The following is a 14,548-nucleotide window of genomic DNA, read 5'->3' as shown; positions in this document are numbered from 1 at the left end:
GCACAGGAAGATCACGTTCTAGCCTGGGGGAGAAAGCCAGAGATAAACATGTCCCCGCTTTGCAAGGTGATGAGTGCTCAAAAGAAAGGAACAGGGTGCGGACCACGTTTCTAATCTGATGTCTTGCCGAACACCGGCTCGGTTGTTATTTACAATATCTGTCCCCCGAAGCGGGGAGCAGGGGGCTTAGCCGTGCGCCCTGGGTCAGGTCTCACTGCGGGGATCGCACGCGGTGTGGGGACAGTTCTCTCCCTCTTTCGGCAAACAGGCACATATCTCCCGGGGTGCTGAGCTTGACGGGGGTCCGCACACAGATTCCCCGAATTTCCCTCCACGAGATAACCGGGGTCCCTGCCTTTGGAGCAGCGGCTTTCTCCCGCCGCAGCCTCCCGCTCGGAGAGGCAGGCAGCTCGCTGTCCGCGGAGACACGCGGCGGCGAGACGGTTGCGAGGTTTTGTCTCGCCCGAGCATCGTCCACCGCCCGCGAAAGCCCGCGAACGAGCGCCGCTTCCCCGCGCATCTCCCTCTCCCGCCGCCCGGCTCCGAAAACCACAGCCCCTTCCTCGAAACGAACGCGCCAGCCCTGCTCGCTGGCTCTCCCGGTTCTTTTTCTTTTATGCATTTTGATATATCCCTCCCAAAGATATGTTTCACAACAATTTTTAGTTACACAACCGATGCACAGAAACATTCTCCTTTAGGAAAGAAAAATGATATATTTCTATCTAGCGGGTCGCCAGCTGCCCGGCGGATCCCCGGCGGGATTCCGCCGGGCGCCCCGCGGGTGCAGCTGAGAGCCGCGCGCGGGTCTCCGCACCGCCCGGGTCTCCGCGCCGCCCGGGCGACCGCCCTTTGTGAGCGCCGACACCGGCTTTGTGTTTCCCGTTTTGCTTTCCTTCTTTTTTGCAAACCCGGAGCTTAGCACGCGGGAAACGCTCGGAAAATACACACATGTGTGTAAAGTTTGTTTAATGCAGGACCAGTTGCGGGGATGGGGGCCGTTCCCGAGTGCCGGGGCGATTTTCCTTTGTTAAGACCTCAGTCGCGAGCGTGGCACGGCGGCCCCGGCTCGCCCGGGGAGGGGAAGCCCGCACAGCCCCGGGCCCGGGCCCGGGGGAGGCGCGGCCGCCTGGCTCCGCGACCCCGACCCCCTCGGGCCCGCGCGCCCGGCCCAGGCCGTTTCTGGCTCGGGCTTCGGCCTCGGGTCGCCCAGGGGGTGACCTCGTGCCGCCGGTGGGGTGGCCTCGTGCGGCCCGTGGTGTGGCCCCGGGCTGGACACCTCTCGGGGCGACCGCCTAGTCCCTGCTCGCGCGCTCGGGCTCGGGCGGCTCGATCCCAACGCTCCCCGGCGGAGCCCCTGCCCGAATCCCGGCCACCCGGGTCCCCAACCTCCAGCGGCGGTCGTGAGGGGCTCCCCGACCCGACTCCAGCGCCGGAAAGCGGGCGGGGGTCGCGGGGCCAGGCTTGGCACGCCGGCGCGCGGGCCCACTAGGCAGGGAAAAGTTGCTGGGGGCGGGGGGGGGGGGGCTGTCAAAGTTTCGGGGAACTTTTCCACTTGAGATTCTACAACCCTGCAGTGCCCCCTACAGAAATCGGCAGCCGGGGAGGGCGGGCACCCCCCACGACCCCCGACCGCAAGCGGCGGCGCGGCCCAGGCGGCCTGGAGCTCTAGCTGCAGATTTTGCTTTTTTTTTTTTTTTTCCCCTCCTGGTTGTTTTTCTGATACATCTTTTTTTTTTTTTCAGAATTGGAAAAAAAAAAAAAGAAAGAAAAAGAAAAAAAGCGAGCGTGAGCCTCCGCCTGCAGTGGAGCGTGCTCGGCCTCCAGAGGCAGTCGTCTCCAACTTTTCCTCTCCCGCCCCAACTCCGCGCGCCTCAAACTACGGCTCTGCAGGAGCCCAAATTTGCCTGCCGCTCGACTCCACTCTAATAAGCGCGCCAAGGCCCCTGGCGGTTGTTTGCAACGTGGGGGCCACGCTCTCGAGGCTCAGGCCCGCCCGGCGGCCCGCTCCCGGTGCCTGGGCCCAGTTGGGAAGGGGAAACCTAGCGTCGCGGGAGCACCCCGGGAGAGGGCGGAGCGCTCCCTTGCCCCGGGGCAGCCGGGGGGTGGGGGGGGGGTAGGGATCTCCCGCGCCCGGAACGTTGCGAGCAAGGCTTATGAACGTCGCAGGGGGGCACTCGCGAGAGACGGACAGGAAGAGGGCCAGGGGGGACGCCAGAACCCGGGACCGTAGCACGGAAACGGCCCGGGGCTGAGCAGCAGTCAGATCCCGGGATAGAGGGAGCCGGAGAAGAGGAGTGAGGAGGCCGGGGAGGCAGGCCCTGATGCCCTCCTGCAGGCCGGCAGCCTGCTGTGGCAGTGAAGGACCAGGCTGCCCACAAAGGGAAGGGGTCAGGAGGTCGGGCCTCGGCCTTAGCAGGCTCACACCAGGCCCCAGAAGGCAGCAGCAGGAGTTCAGGGCCCAGGCCTGGCTCGGGTTGTCCAAAGGGGACCTCAAGCAGGCCTCCCAGGCCTCTGGTGGGGAAACTGAGCTGGAGACAGGCCTGAGGGCCCGGCCCAGACGCCTGTGTGCCAAGTTAGGCAGAGCCGGCTAAGGCCCTAGGGGGTGTCAGAGACTAATGTGGTAGGGGGCTTCAGGGCCTCCCAGTCCAGAGCCGGATTGGCGAGTTAGACGCTTGTAGATCCAAGGTTGGATTGGGGAGGGGTCTCTGGGAAGTTGGCTAGCAACGCAAGGATTGGGGGGATTTAAGTGCTTAGAGATCGAAGGCAGGTCTTGGGTAGGGGGAGTCAGACAATCGGAAAGCCTAGGTGGTTATTTGGGGAGGGGTCTTTGTGCTGAGACGAAGCGCAAAGCAGCGGCTGCTCAGCTGAAGGCCTGAGGCCTTGTCAAGAGAAGCTCCTGTGAAGGGTGGGCAAGACTAGGCCGGGCCAAGAGCAAGAAAGTGAAAAAATCTGGAATCGAAGTGGGCGGGGGGCCCCTGAGCGGGGGTCACAAAGGGTGAGACATGGCCACCAGGCGTTTAACGGACGCTTTCTTGTTGTTGCGGAATAATTCCATCCAAAACCGGCAGCTGTTAGCCGAGCAAGTGAGTAGTCACACCACCTGCAGCCCTCTGCATTCACGTAGTATCGCTGCGGTGAGTCTCCCGGCGGCCTCTCCGACACACGCACCGTGTGCACTGCGGCTCTGCCTGTTTGTCTGTCTCTGTCTGTCTCTCTGTTTAAAAAAGAAGATAAGACTAGTACGGAAATGCAAGGTCTCTTGGCTGGGGTCTGAGAGCATCGATCACCCTGGCTGGGGAAGAACCAGTGCTAGGCCCCTGCTCCACCTCTGCCTTGCACTCTCTCCTCACTTCCGCATCCCTCCCAGTCCCCCCCCCCCCCCCCCCCCCCCCCCCCGGCCGTCCCTGCGCGACCCGCAGCCTCCAATTTACATATGTTTTAGCACTAAGGTTTGGAAGCTTTCGGCCTTTCTGAAGCCTTTTCGTTCCGTTTTGTTTTAAGCTCCCCTCCCCCACTCCGCCCCCGCAGACTGAGCCTTACTTCGGTTCTGCTGGTCGGGTTGCAGGCTGGCAGACCCAAATCCTTGCAAATGCACGATGCCCTTCCCCCAAAGAGGAAGGAGTTGTTTTGGTTTTTTTTTTCGTCCGTTTTCTTTTAATGGCCTCGCAGCCCTCTGTGTTTCGTGTTCCCTGTGAATAATTGCTTCGCTGTTTTTCCTGGGGGCTCTCGTTTGTGAGGCTGTAAGGTGCTAGCTTCTTCGTTTTCCATTTCCCAGACAGGAAATTAAGCTTTTCCCTCCATTCGAACTTTTTAAAAAGAGCATGGTGTGTATGTGAAAATCAACCCCCCCAAATAGCCCACGGTTTTTGATTTAATTAACCTGAAACTTTCTTTAGCCCAGCAGTAGAATCTTTTACTGGGAGGGCCTGGAAAGATTGCTGTTGCTTTTCTGTTTGTTTAAGGGGCTCCTTTCTCTTCCTGAGCCTCAGTTTCCTGCTCTGTTGAATAAGGGGGTGTGTGTGCATGATCTAAACAGGAGGAGGGAGATGAGCTCTGTGGTAGCCTAAATGGAAAAGTGAAGTTATGAAACTAGTTTGTGGTGGTGGTGGTGGGGGGTCCTTGCTGTAGACGGGCTGGGTTTGAATAGAAGCAGCATTGGAGGAGGAGAGAATAAAGTCACCCCAAGACCAGGTTCTTGGGGGTTATACTTGACATATACAGTTTGGGGAATCTCACATTTATTTCACCTGTTAGGGACTGTATTCCCTTTACATTTTTTCTTTATGACTTGATCTAAATGCGTCACAAAAATCAGGCCATCTGTCTTGATTATTGACAGAGGGTCTACAAAGGCAGTTCTTCCTTTTTGTAAATCACAAGAGGAAAATGTATTTGGTCAGCTTGCTTATATAGAAAAGATATTGTAAACTGTGTGAGCAGCTTTAGGAATAAAATCACGGTAAACTTAGGTCAAAAAGCATAGAAAACGGAGGGACAGAGTGTGTTTAGTTTTTCATTTACTTAAGAATTTGAAGGTTTTTTACGTTTGTAAACTGAAAGAAGTCGTATTATACTGAAGTAAGTGCAAAATGGGAACGGGCTAATTCCAGCGCTAGTTTTGAAAAGAATGTTCTGAAATAAGCCAAGAAATGGAGAGTAGAAGTGAGTGAAAAAAAAAAAAAATCCTCCATGAAACTTTAGTTTTGCTAAATAAGATGTAAAAATTGCATGTTCCTTAAATGACTTGATTTTATGCTACCTCGTGGGGAGAAAAAAAACAGAACTAAAACTCCCGTTATGTTTTCTAAGGTATCAGTCTTTAACTGATTTTAAAGCATAATGTTTGCTTTAAAATTTTTAATCATGTAAGGTTCAGAATACACTGAACCATAGGATAACATGAGACTTTTTTTTTTTAATCATTTGGTCAGACGGTTTAAAAACCTGGTGTCTGAGATAGGCAGCTTTTTAAAAGTGCATCTCTAAGTCAAATCTATTTTTAAAATGCTTTTCAAAGTTAGGTAATTTTAAATATATATATAAACTAAGTCAAATATTTTAAAATATATAGCTAAACTGTACAATTTGGAAAAATAGATATGTCAGAAAATGTACAGGTATATTTAGCTAACTCAGACATTTTCTTGAAAATAGATTTCTAAGTCAGACTAAAAATACATGCCTAAGTCAGAGCAGTAACAAGTATTTTTTACATATTATACCATTTAAAATGTTACATATATTGGTTTGACTATTTAAAATCTTTCTCAGATCACTATGAGCAATTAGATCATTTAAAAGATCCTTGTAGTCAATTAAGACTATCTAAAATACAGATTTTTGCAGTTAAACAAAGATGGTTTGCCTAAGTTAGAATTAAATAGAAGTCACACGTTTATATATTTTAATTGTGTGCATTAAAAAACATGGCATGTCATAAATTTCCGAAGTGTTTAGGGGTGAATTATATTTTCAGCTTGCTTACAGTTGATTCTACAGAAACCATTTATACACACACACACGGACACACAAAATTAAGTATGTCAAGATGTTAGCATGACTACATAGAGGGTACAATATTTTCAGTTTTTCTGGAAGTTGGGAAAATGTTATAAACATTTTGGGGAAAACTACGTCTAACACAATTTTTAAAACTTTATTAAATAACTGATCTGATACTTTTCACTGCATATCTAGCTCATAAAAAATTTTAAACCTCATTTCTGAGTTGTAAATTTCAAAATCATGTAGCAAATCAAACAAAATTAATGCTATAAAATTTGAATATGGACTGGGTTTTAGGTGGTATTAAGAAATTATTAGTTAATTAAATAAATTTGTTAGCTTTATTAGAGGGGTCTCCTGAAATGTTTCGTATTGAAATGTCAAAACATCACCTAGTTTATATACTTAACACCCCCCCCATAAAGGAAACAAATAAGGCAGAGTATAACAAATTGTTAAGTCTAGTGATGAATATGTGGGGGGAGGCTGTGCCATTTTACATAGTTTTCTGTATGTTTGAAAAATCATAAATAAAAACTTAACAAATACCTGGCATGTTAAAAACACAAGTAAAACAATTAAAAGGCAATTTGTATATATTTATCTAAAACTCAGGTAATTAAAAAAGGAAGTAACTAAATTCTAGAGTGTAACTTAAAAAATCATAAACTGAAATTTCTACTTCCTAGTTAGAAGAAAAAGCTGTAGACCTTGATTTTGGGGTGTGCAAATTATCTCACAATTAGAAATAAATCACATCTGAAATAATTTTTTTTTTTTTAGTTTTAAGTCTGAATTTGCACATCCTTATTTTAGGTGAAAGCTGTGGAAATTGATTGTAAAGTGGTGTTTGTGTGTGCGTGTGTGTATTACACACCTCAAAACAAAGGGCACTTAAAGCCATATCATTCAAAGAATTTAAACAGGCATTTTTTTGCATCCTAGTTGGAGGAAAAAAGTAGAAGTTGGTGGTTGGTGGTGGTGGGGTTACTGTGTGTACCTATATACGCATATAAAACAGGTTTGTGCCGCATTCAGGCAGATATGTCACAGCTAAGCAGGAATTTAAGGAGGATGTGCGGTGACAAAACAAACAAAACGTCCCAAGGGCCAGAAGGGACCTAAAGGTCGTTTGACCCAACATCCCCTCTGTGATAACCCCTCTGCCTGCCTTCCTTGACCGCATTATGTGATGGGGATAGGAAATTCCAGCAGCCGTCACCTCTACCTCTTTCACTGCGAAAAAAGTCCTTGCCTCTATTAAGCCCGTCTCTGTCTGTGTCTTGCATCCTGTGATCCCAGCTCTGCTTCTGGCCCCCGGGTCTCTGACACAGGAAGCCTCTTCCTTCTCCTGCAGGAGAGATAACCCTGCAGCTTGCTGGTGCCCCGGAGCTTTCTCTAGCTCAGCAGTCCCGGCTCAGGCAGAGAGGTTAAGTTTTCTTGCCTATGAATGAAGTCTAGTTTTTCTGTGTGCTTTTTAAAGTTCAGCACCCAGAACTGAACAAAATTCTACTTAATTGTATTCTCGGTTGTGTTGATATTAGTAAAACTAATTGTTAAAAATAGACCAGGGGTTTAATTTTTAGACTGTCAGCAAAAATGCAGCCGTTGGCGTTTCCCATTCATTCTGTTTTGGCCTCAGTTTTGGATGCCCCATCACGGTTCTGCCTCAGGGCAGCGTGAAATAAAGGGAAGAACCCTGGAGTTTAAACCTGGGAATTTAGGGCTAAGTTTCACTCTGTGGCTGACGCAGAATGCAGGTCTTCCTGCAAGCTTTTAATCTCTTCTGACATCTTTTGCCTTAATTATAAACGGAGGGTTTGAGTTAGGTGATTTCTTGTGGCCCTGTGGATTCAGCAGTGCTTTCTTAGATTCTGTTTTAATACATTGTTTCTCCTGACCAAGGCTTGCATCCTTAGCTTTAACTTGAAAAGGAGGAAATCACAGTCAACAGCATTGCCCCGCTCATCAGACCGATGCTAAAGTCCTCAAAAGTAGCTCCAATACTGTGGAGAAGCTTTAACATTCTGTCTGCCAAGTGCAGGTTTTAAGGCAGCACCTCATTCAGGTAGTTACAGGCAGCTTAGCTTTAAGGAGCTGGAATGAATTTACAGTATTAAATAATCATTCAAAAAAACGTGTAAAGTCTTGAATGAATGATAAGTAGATGTTGAGTTGCTGTTCTGATCCGATGAGGGGATGTGTGACTTGGGTGATTTCCTTTGATCTCCTGAAACAGGTCTTATAGAGGGATTTGAGCTACTTTGTTAGTGTTTACTGCTTAATGTACCCTCTGTTTCAGAATAATGCACAATCTATACATGGAAGCTAGAGTTAATTGGTCTTAGATTAGTTTGAAAGCAGCACATTATTTTTAATAAAACATGGTGTGCTTTGGGGGAAAAAAAACAACTGAGGATTAACTGTGGTTTTAAGAAAACTGAGGTCCTTCTTCAGTCTTGACTATAATATTAGCCAAGATTTATTGAGAGCTTACTATGTGCCTGGCACTGGGCTTAGCCCTCTCCAGGTGTAACCCTACTTCATCCTCACAGAGCTCCATCAAATAGGTGGTGTTGTTTTCTCATGATACAGATCTGGAAACTAAGGCTTAGAGGAGTTAGGAAACTTGCTCAGTATTGCCCACCTAGTGAGCCAGGGAACTGGAATGGGAACTCAGGCAGACCTGGCCCGGAGCCCTGTATTACCTGCTGGGCCACAGGAGTGCTGGCTGCTTTTCCCCGACTTGTGCTGCAGGTCCCGGAGAATGGAAGAACCCATTAAAAAAAATCTTTTTTTTTTCTTACGGTGGGATTGCATCTTTATCTCATTTTACAACCATGCAAGTCCATTTTGACTTGCATATTGAAAGTTCTATGTTTTAGTCCATGCTGAGTCTGTTGGAAAGTTAGTTCTCTGTCTTTAGAATCCAAGTATGAAATCATTGTATATTTCTCTTTAGATCTATTTGCTTTTCTGCTTCTAAAGATTCCATTTGAGCAGAGAGGCGTACTTGAGAATAAGGGTACTTTGTTGGATAAAAGTGAAGCAAACTTTTACTTTGGTAGTAACAGAAATAAAGTAAGTATCACTATAGCATAGACCTGTATTTCCAACTCATTTTGCTCAACTTTCCCAGACTTCCTGAGTAAACACAGATGGGTTTCCACTTATTTTTCAGTTTTATGTAGAAAGTTCTTTAGACAATAAATTCCACATGCTACTTGGAGTTTTCAGTATTTGCTCGATTGTATGCCATTGGCAGGTCAAAAACCTAGATGTAGACGTTATAAAGATTTAGAAGGTGATGGTGTGCAGTACCGTGTTTTCATTTGGCTGTATTTTGGTTTTTCCTGATGGTAATTCTGAATGTTTTAATTCAGGTCTTGACAACATTTTCTGGTAAATTGGTGGCAGGGGGAGTTTTGAAAGGCCTTCTGCTTTTAAGTAGCAAAACGGGAGGGGATAATGCTCTTCAAAAAGATGACCTCCTGAATTTAATTCCCAATGTGGTATGGTAGTAGCTGCCCATCACTAGTAACTCCCTGAATTGGTAATAAAATTAGGAAAACTGGAAGGTGGGGTGGAAAGAGGCCTGAACACCTGGGTCTGTCCCCATCTCAGCCCTGTGACTTTGGGGAAATGGATTTATATATTCTGAAGCTTGATTTTCCTATTTGTTAAAAAAAAAAAAAAAGAGTCGTATCTAGCCCATGATTCTGATTTCACCTCTTGTCAACTAATAATTGTAGAAACCAAAAGATCAGGGTGTGTGCTTGGTTGATAATCCAAGAGGCCAGGCTCATGTGCAGCAGAGATCTTAACCAGGGTTTGCAGTAATGCTTTATCCAAAGATTGGATGCCAAGGAGCCCCTGCAGAACAGGCAGATGTGCAGACTGAGATACTGAATTAGGGGTTTTGCTTTGTGTGTTGTTTTATTAATAAAATCACTTCCATGCTTTCTTGCTGAAAATGTTAAGCTTTTAAAAAATAAAGAGATTTTCTTCTTAAAATAAAAGGTAATTAAATCAGATTTCCATTTGACACTATCTTCTCTATTAATATCTTGTAGTACTACTGTTATGGCAGGGTGTGTATAGAAATATAGTTCTCTTGCTCTCATGGCAAAGTGTAGAAGGAATGAAGAGCACTTTCAGCTTTCTATAATGTCAGCTGATTGAATTTTTACATGGAGGAATGTTGTGGTTACACTGTTATTGCTGTCATTGTTTAATAATATTTTGGCCCTGATAGACCAGTTTCATTTGCACTATTAATTTTTAAAGAAAGAAGTTATGGTTTTTTATTTTCTAAATTGACTGCTCAGCATAAAAAAAAACCAACAGTTGATTATTGAAATTCACCACTAATTATTTCAGTGATCAATACTGTAAAAAAAAAAAAAAAGACTTAGTTGTTCAGATTATCTGTCATTAGGAAATGTCTGTTCAGAAGATAGAGTTCCACTTTGATCGAAAAAAGAACCTTTGGTTTTAAATTGAAAATCTTCTGCCTGCCTGTGCTGCTTCCTTTCTACTCCTCCTTTAAAAAACAAAACAACAACAACAAAAAAAACCCTCTCCTTACCTTTTGTTTTACTTTCCTTTATAATAGCCTAATAAATAACTGTGTGCCTTCTAGACTAATAATAATGCATGCGAAGCAAATGGGAAGAGTTTTTCTTTTCTTTTACCACCTGTGTCTCTCTCCGGGGAAGAGTGGTTTCTCGGCTTGCTTATTACCACGGAGAAAGCCGTGTCTTCGGGATTTAATCTGTAGAGCCCTTACATATGTGGTCACTCAAATATTATCTGAATTCGGCCATAGACAATTTTGGGGGGTTTTCATTTTCTAATTTTGCTGCATTTGCAGGGCTGATTTACATGTTAAAATTTACATTTATTTGACATGGTAAAATTACATTTCAGCTTTGCTCTCTTGATTTTATCTTCCTCAGGGAAATTTAGAATCTTGTGTATGATATTTGATATTTATGAAACAATACCATTATATTTTATTGAAACTAAAGCAAGTGTGTTTTATTTGTTTCTATTGTATTTTAATTTTTACAACTATTTATTGTTTGTATCCTATCTCATTTACCAAAACAACAATTATGGTAAATAAAAATAAAAAACATAATAAGATAAATATTGACGTAGCTTTTTTTTTTTTTAAAAAAAGGAAGAATCAGAAGGGGGAGATTTTTTTAAATGCTTTGGTTAGTGGATCTTTATTTTTAGTCAACTTTACAGTTGCGTAAAATCTCAGTGTTTTCTCAACTGACCATCCCTTATCTGTCTGTCTGTCCCCATCCCTCTTTTTTTTTTTGCTATCCCTAACTGGATGGGCTGATGGGAACAACATATCTCTCAGGAGCTGGATGAGGTATTGTGTTTTGACTATTTTTGTATGTTAGTTTATAAATTTATGCCTGTTTTTCTGAAATCTTTGGTCATATGTAAAATGCTAAGAGTGTACACATATTTTAGCATTTGTTTTGATTACTTCTAATTGTTGTGTTTTACAGTTTAATACTTAGGATTTATTTAATGTATTTTCACGCCAGGTGAATTGATGATCTAGGGAAGGGCTTAGGAACATTATTTACTACTGTCGGGAAAGTGTCTCAACTTTGGAAGCAGTAAAATTTCTTGCACTTAAAATAAGCCAGACTGTTTTTAGGATTATGCGTGCAACTCCCTTGATTCCTGAGACTGTGCAGTGAGGTTGCTCAGAGGTGTAGAAGGACGTGATGTCTGGCAAAAGCCCTAAGGAAGCAGGACCCGGAGCCGCCAGACCTGTTGAGATGTCTGCTGAGGTGTCACTGGCCCCGAGCGAGTGGCCCTCCGGTTGTGCTGACTGACTAATCGTTACGTGCCCCCCCCCCCACTTCCTAGCAGCACGATTTTGGCCTTTTCATCACTTATTAGCAATTCTCCCGGAAGATGGAGAGGGTATGTGTTCACAGCACTTTATTCTAGTCGTGTGAATAAAAGCGTTGAGGAAAAAGGGGATTGAACTGTGATTGTTGGTTTTGTGTTTCTGTTATCTTTTCAGCCATGAAGGGGTTGAAAATATTTTTCCTAAAGGTAGACCTTTTTAAAAGAGTCCTTTTAAAATTGGGGGTGGGAGGGTGTCATTGGTTTTTGTTTTAATTTTAGAAGTATGAACGGTGAGGTGGGGTTAGGGCCACTGTCTTCAAAACCAATGGGGTCCCTTACTAGTTGATAATAACAACAGATGGGAAACAACCTAAAGGTCCTTCGTGGAGAACTGGTTAAATAAATTATATAGCAACTCTAATTCCCTGTACTGTACCTGTTAAAAAGAGTGCAGCCTGTCTCTGAGGGCTGCAGGGAATGAGCTCCCAGACACATGGCCAAGTGGGGGAGAAGCCTGATGCGAAACACTGGACACCGCGATTCCTACTCTTAAAAAAAAAAAAAAATTATTTTTTTAAGAAAAATAACTAACATTCAGGCTTGTGTGTACTTAGATTTCTGCAAAGAGACAGAAGAAACTATTAACAGTGGATACCTTCCAGGAAAAGTCTGGGATGGAAGGGAAACTGCCTTTCTGTTGCAAACCCTTTCCGTAGGTTGGATATATATTTTTAAACCATGTGTATCTATTACTTGAGTCATTAAAAAACAATTAGTATTTAAAACCAAACCCATCCATCTAAGAATGGATGCTACCGCTTACTGAACGGTTTGGAAATGTGGGACTTGTGGCCCCAAAAAGGAAGTGGGCTGTGGGGAAAAAACAAACAGCAGAACAGCTTAAGTTTGAACACTTCTCCCACCGGGGCTGTCAAGGGTCGTCTTTCCTGAGGGCTCCGCCGTCTGAACCTATTTCCAGTCTCTCCTACTTCCTCTTCAGGCAGCAAGTTCCAGACACTGGCTCCCCCCGCAGAAATTCTCTCTGCCACGATCTCTAGCAGAGACCCCGAGTGGAGAGCCCCTTCCCAGCCACACGCACCTCACGTGCCAAGAGGCCCTCCGAGCTCCAAGCCTTTCCATTCCGGGGCCACGTGGCCCTTCGGCCACCCGAGCCACTCACTTCCCCATCTTGTCCTTTGTCCAGAACCATTGTATCAGTGAAGTGAATTGTATATGACCTGTCTTTTATTTACTTCATTCATTCATTCCATTTATTGTTGACTCACGCAGCTAATTATAATTGCGTATTTATTACCACGAACTGCCAGGCGCTGACCGAGGAGCTGGGGCTGTGTTAGGAACGGTGTCCAGAGCCTCACCTTGCCAAGGCTGCGGTAGGGTTTCGAATCGATCCTGGCGTGGGTCAGATGGAAGCCCACCCCTGGGTAGGTGAGACCTGAGCACACTGTCCTGACTGTGTCACGGGGTGGCCTCCTGCAGTGTGTTCACATTGGTTTGTCGTTTCTCCTACTCAAACCAGTTCGAAGATCTGCTGCACCGTGGGGATAGCAGGCTGTGTTCTTCTTCAGGAATACTAAGTAAGGTGTGCCCAGGGAGAAAACCCACCCAACGTTCACCCTTTTGCCCAGCGTATGGCCCTGTCCTCTGCTCTCTGCTCTCATCTACTCCCTGCCTAGGACAAAGTCATCTCCCAAGTTGTTGGGTTTTAAAATTCATAGGAGGAACTATTAAAAAATTACAAGATGTAAAATCAGGCTCCCAAACCATATAGCCTGGGAAGGGCAGGGTGAAGTAGCAGGGATGTGGGGGCCACAGGCTGGCTCACTGGTCCCCCTGCTGAGGGCAGCATTGAGAAGGAAAGTCTGTGAGCCCCTCGGTGTCTGTATTTGTAGAACAGGGAGCAGTGCCCTCTGGACTTTTGTTGTTGGGACTAAAATGACCAAGTCAGTGGGGGTCCAGCACCAACAGAGCGCAGGTTAATTGTTGCTCCCTACTTTTTTTTTTTTTAGGACGTATATAAGAGTTGAGAAAAAAAGGAAAATCAGTGAAACTAGTAACATTGTATCTGGGTGGTGTGATTGTCAGATTTTTAAATTTTCTATATTTTTTGCACATTTAAAGAAGTGTCAATTTTGAACATTTATTGTTTCATAATCAGAAAAAGTAAACACTTTTAGAACTATCACAGATTAAAAAAAAACAAAACTGTAGGGCTGACAGTCCCTGATTCTCTTTTCTACAACAGGCTTATTCACTCCCTCAAAGAACTGAGATTTCTTCAGCCTAATTGTCTCAATTAGCCTTCCGAGCCCAGTGAGTTATGCTTGTGGTCTGACTGCAATCATACACACTCCCACACTGTCTCAGGTGGAAACCAGAGCTGCCAGGCTGTAATTGTCAACGTCCCTTCTGGACTTTTTTTAAATGTTCGTTGCCACAGAACATTTAAAAAGTCCAGAATGGTCAGTACTGGTTCTTATTACCAGGGCATTATGGCTGAACTTGGTGTGTTTTTTTTACATGGGTGTGTGGCGGGGGGTGGGAGGGGCTGTGTTTGACTTTCCTAGTCCCTGCAGGGGCCCTGCCATTTCCTTAATCTTACGGTACACCAAATCAGCCTTCTCGTAAAGGCAGGGTTCACTAAGAGGAGGAAGGCTGTATGTTTGGGACAGCAAGATTTACAAGACTGTGCTCGTGTGTGTGTGTGTGTGTGTTCCGTCCATAGATCAAGCACTCGTGCATACTGTCTGGTACTCTTTAAAGGGACAGTTGTCAGTGTCTAAAGTGGACCAGGAACAGAAGATAATTTTGATGAGCTGAACAAGAAGCCTTTGGGTGCGCCATTGTGAGCATCCGTTGCAATTTTCCTGCCTTGATGCAGTTGAGCTGGATGACTCTGGGTTGTGGTCGTGCACTATAGTTCTTGGAGGACAAGGGTTACAAATCAAAGAGACAAGAATTCTTAATCCTCATAAACACAATTTTATTAAAAAAAATTTTTCTTATTTAAAAAGTAAGGAAGATTTTTTTTTTGCTTCAGAAGCACAAGTTCATTAAGAAAAGCTTTAATGACCAACACCATCAACCTGGGAGGGGGACACCGAATGGAGTAGGGACAAGTAAAGAGAATGAA

The 14,548-nt window shown here is 45.1% G+C and overlaps 1 protein-coding gene across 10 annotated transcripts in view; it reads left to right on the top strand.

Annotated features, from left to right (window-relative positions):
* The first annotated feature begins 2,245 nt into the window (after positions 1-2,245).
* STX16 (syntaxin 16) overlaps positions 2,246-14,548 on the top strand; it is a 54,136-nt gene continuing 41,833 nt past the window's right edge. For 5 of the 10 annotated variants that reach the window (XM_029220179.1, XM_029220184.1, XM_029220181.1 and 2 more), the window contains exon 1: positions 2,246-3,137. In XM_029220179.1, coding sequence (XP_029076012.1) covers positions 3,006-3,137 — 132 coding nt within the window. In that variant the 5' untranslated portion in view covers positions 2,246-3,005. Of the gene's footprint in view, positions 3,138-10,885; positions 10,898-14,548 lie in introns of all 10 variants that reach the window. The other 5 variants (XM_029220182.1, XM_029220178.1, XM_029220187.1 and 2 more) reach the window with 2 other exon arrangements.

The sequence above is a fragment of the Monodon monoceros genome, unplaced genomic scaffold (assembly GCF_005190385.1).
Source record: "Monodon monoceros isolate NGI ecotype Baffin Bay Population unplaced genomic scaffold, NGI_Narwhal_1 Super_Scaffold_13, whole genome shotgun sequence".
In the NCBI taxonomy this organism is placed as follows: Eukaryota; Metazoa; Chordata; class Mammalia; order Artiodactyla; family Monodontidae; genus Monodon; species Monodon monoceros.
Note: the sequence above shows the minus strand (reverse complement) of the source record. Positions and strands in the feature narration are given on the sequence as shown.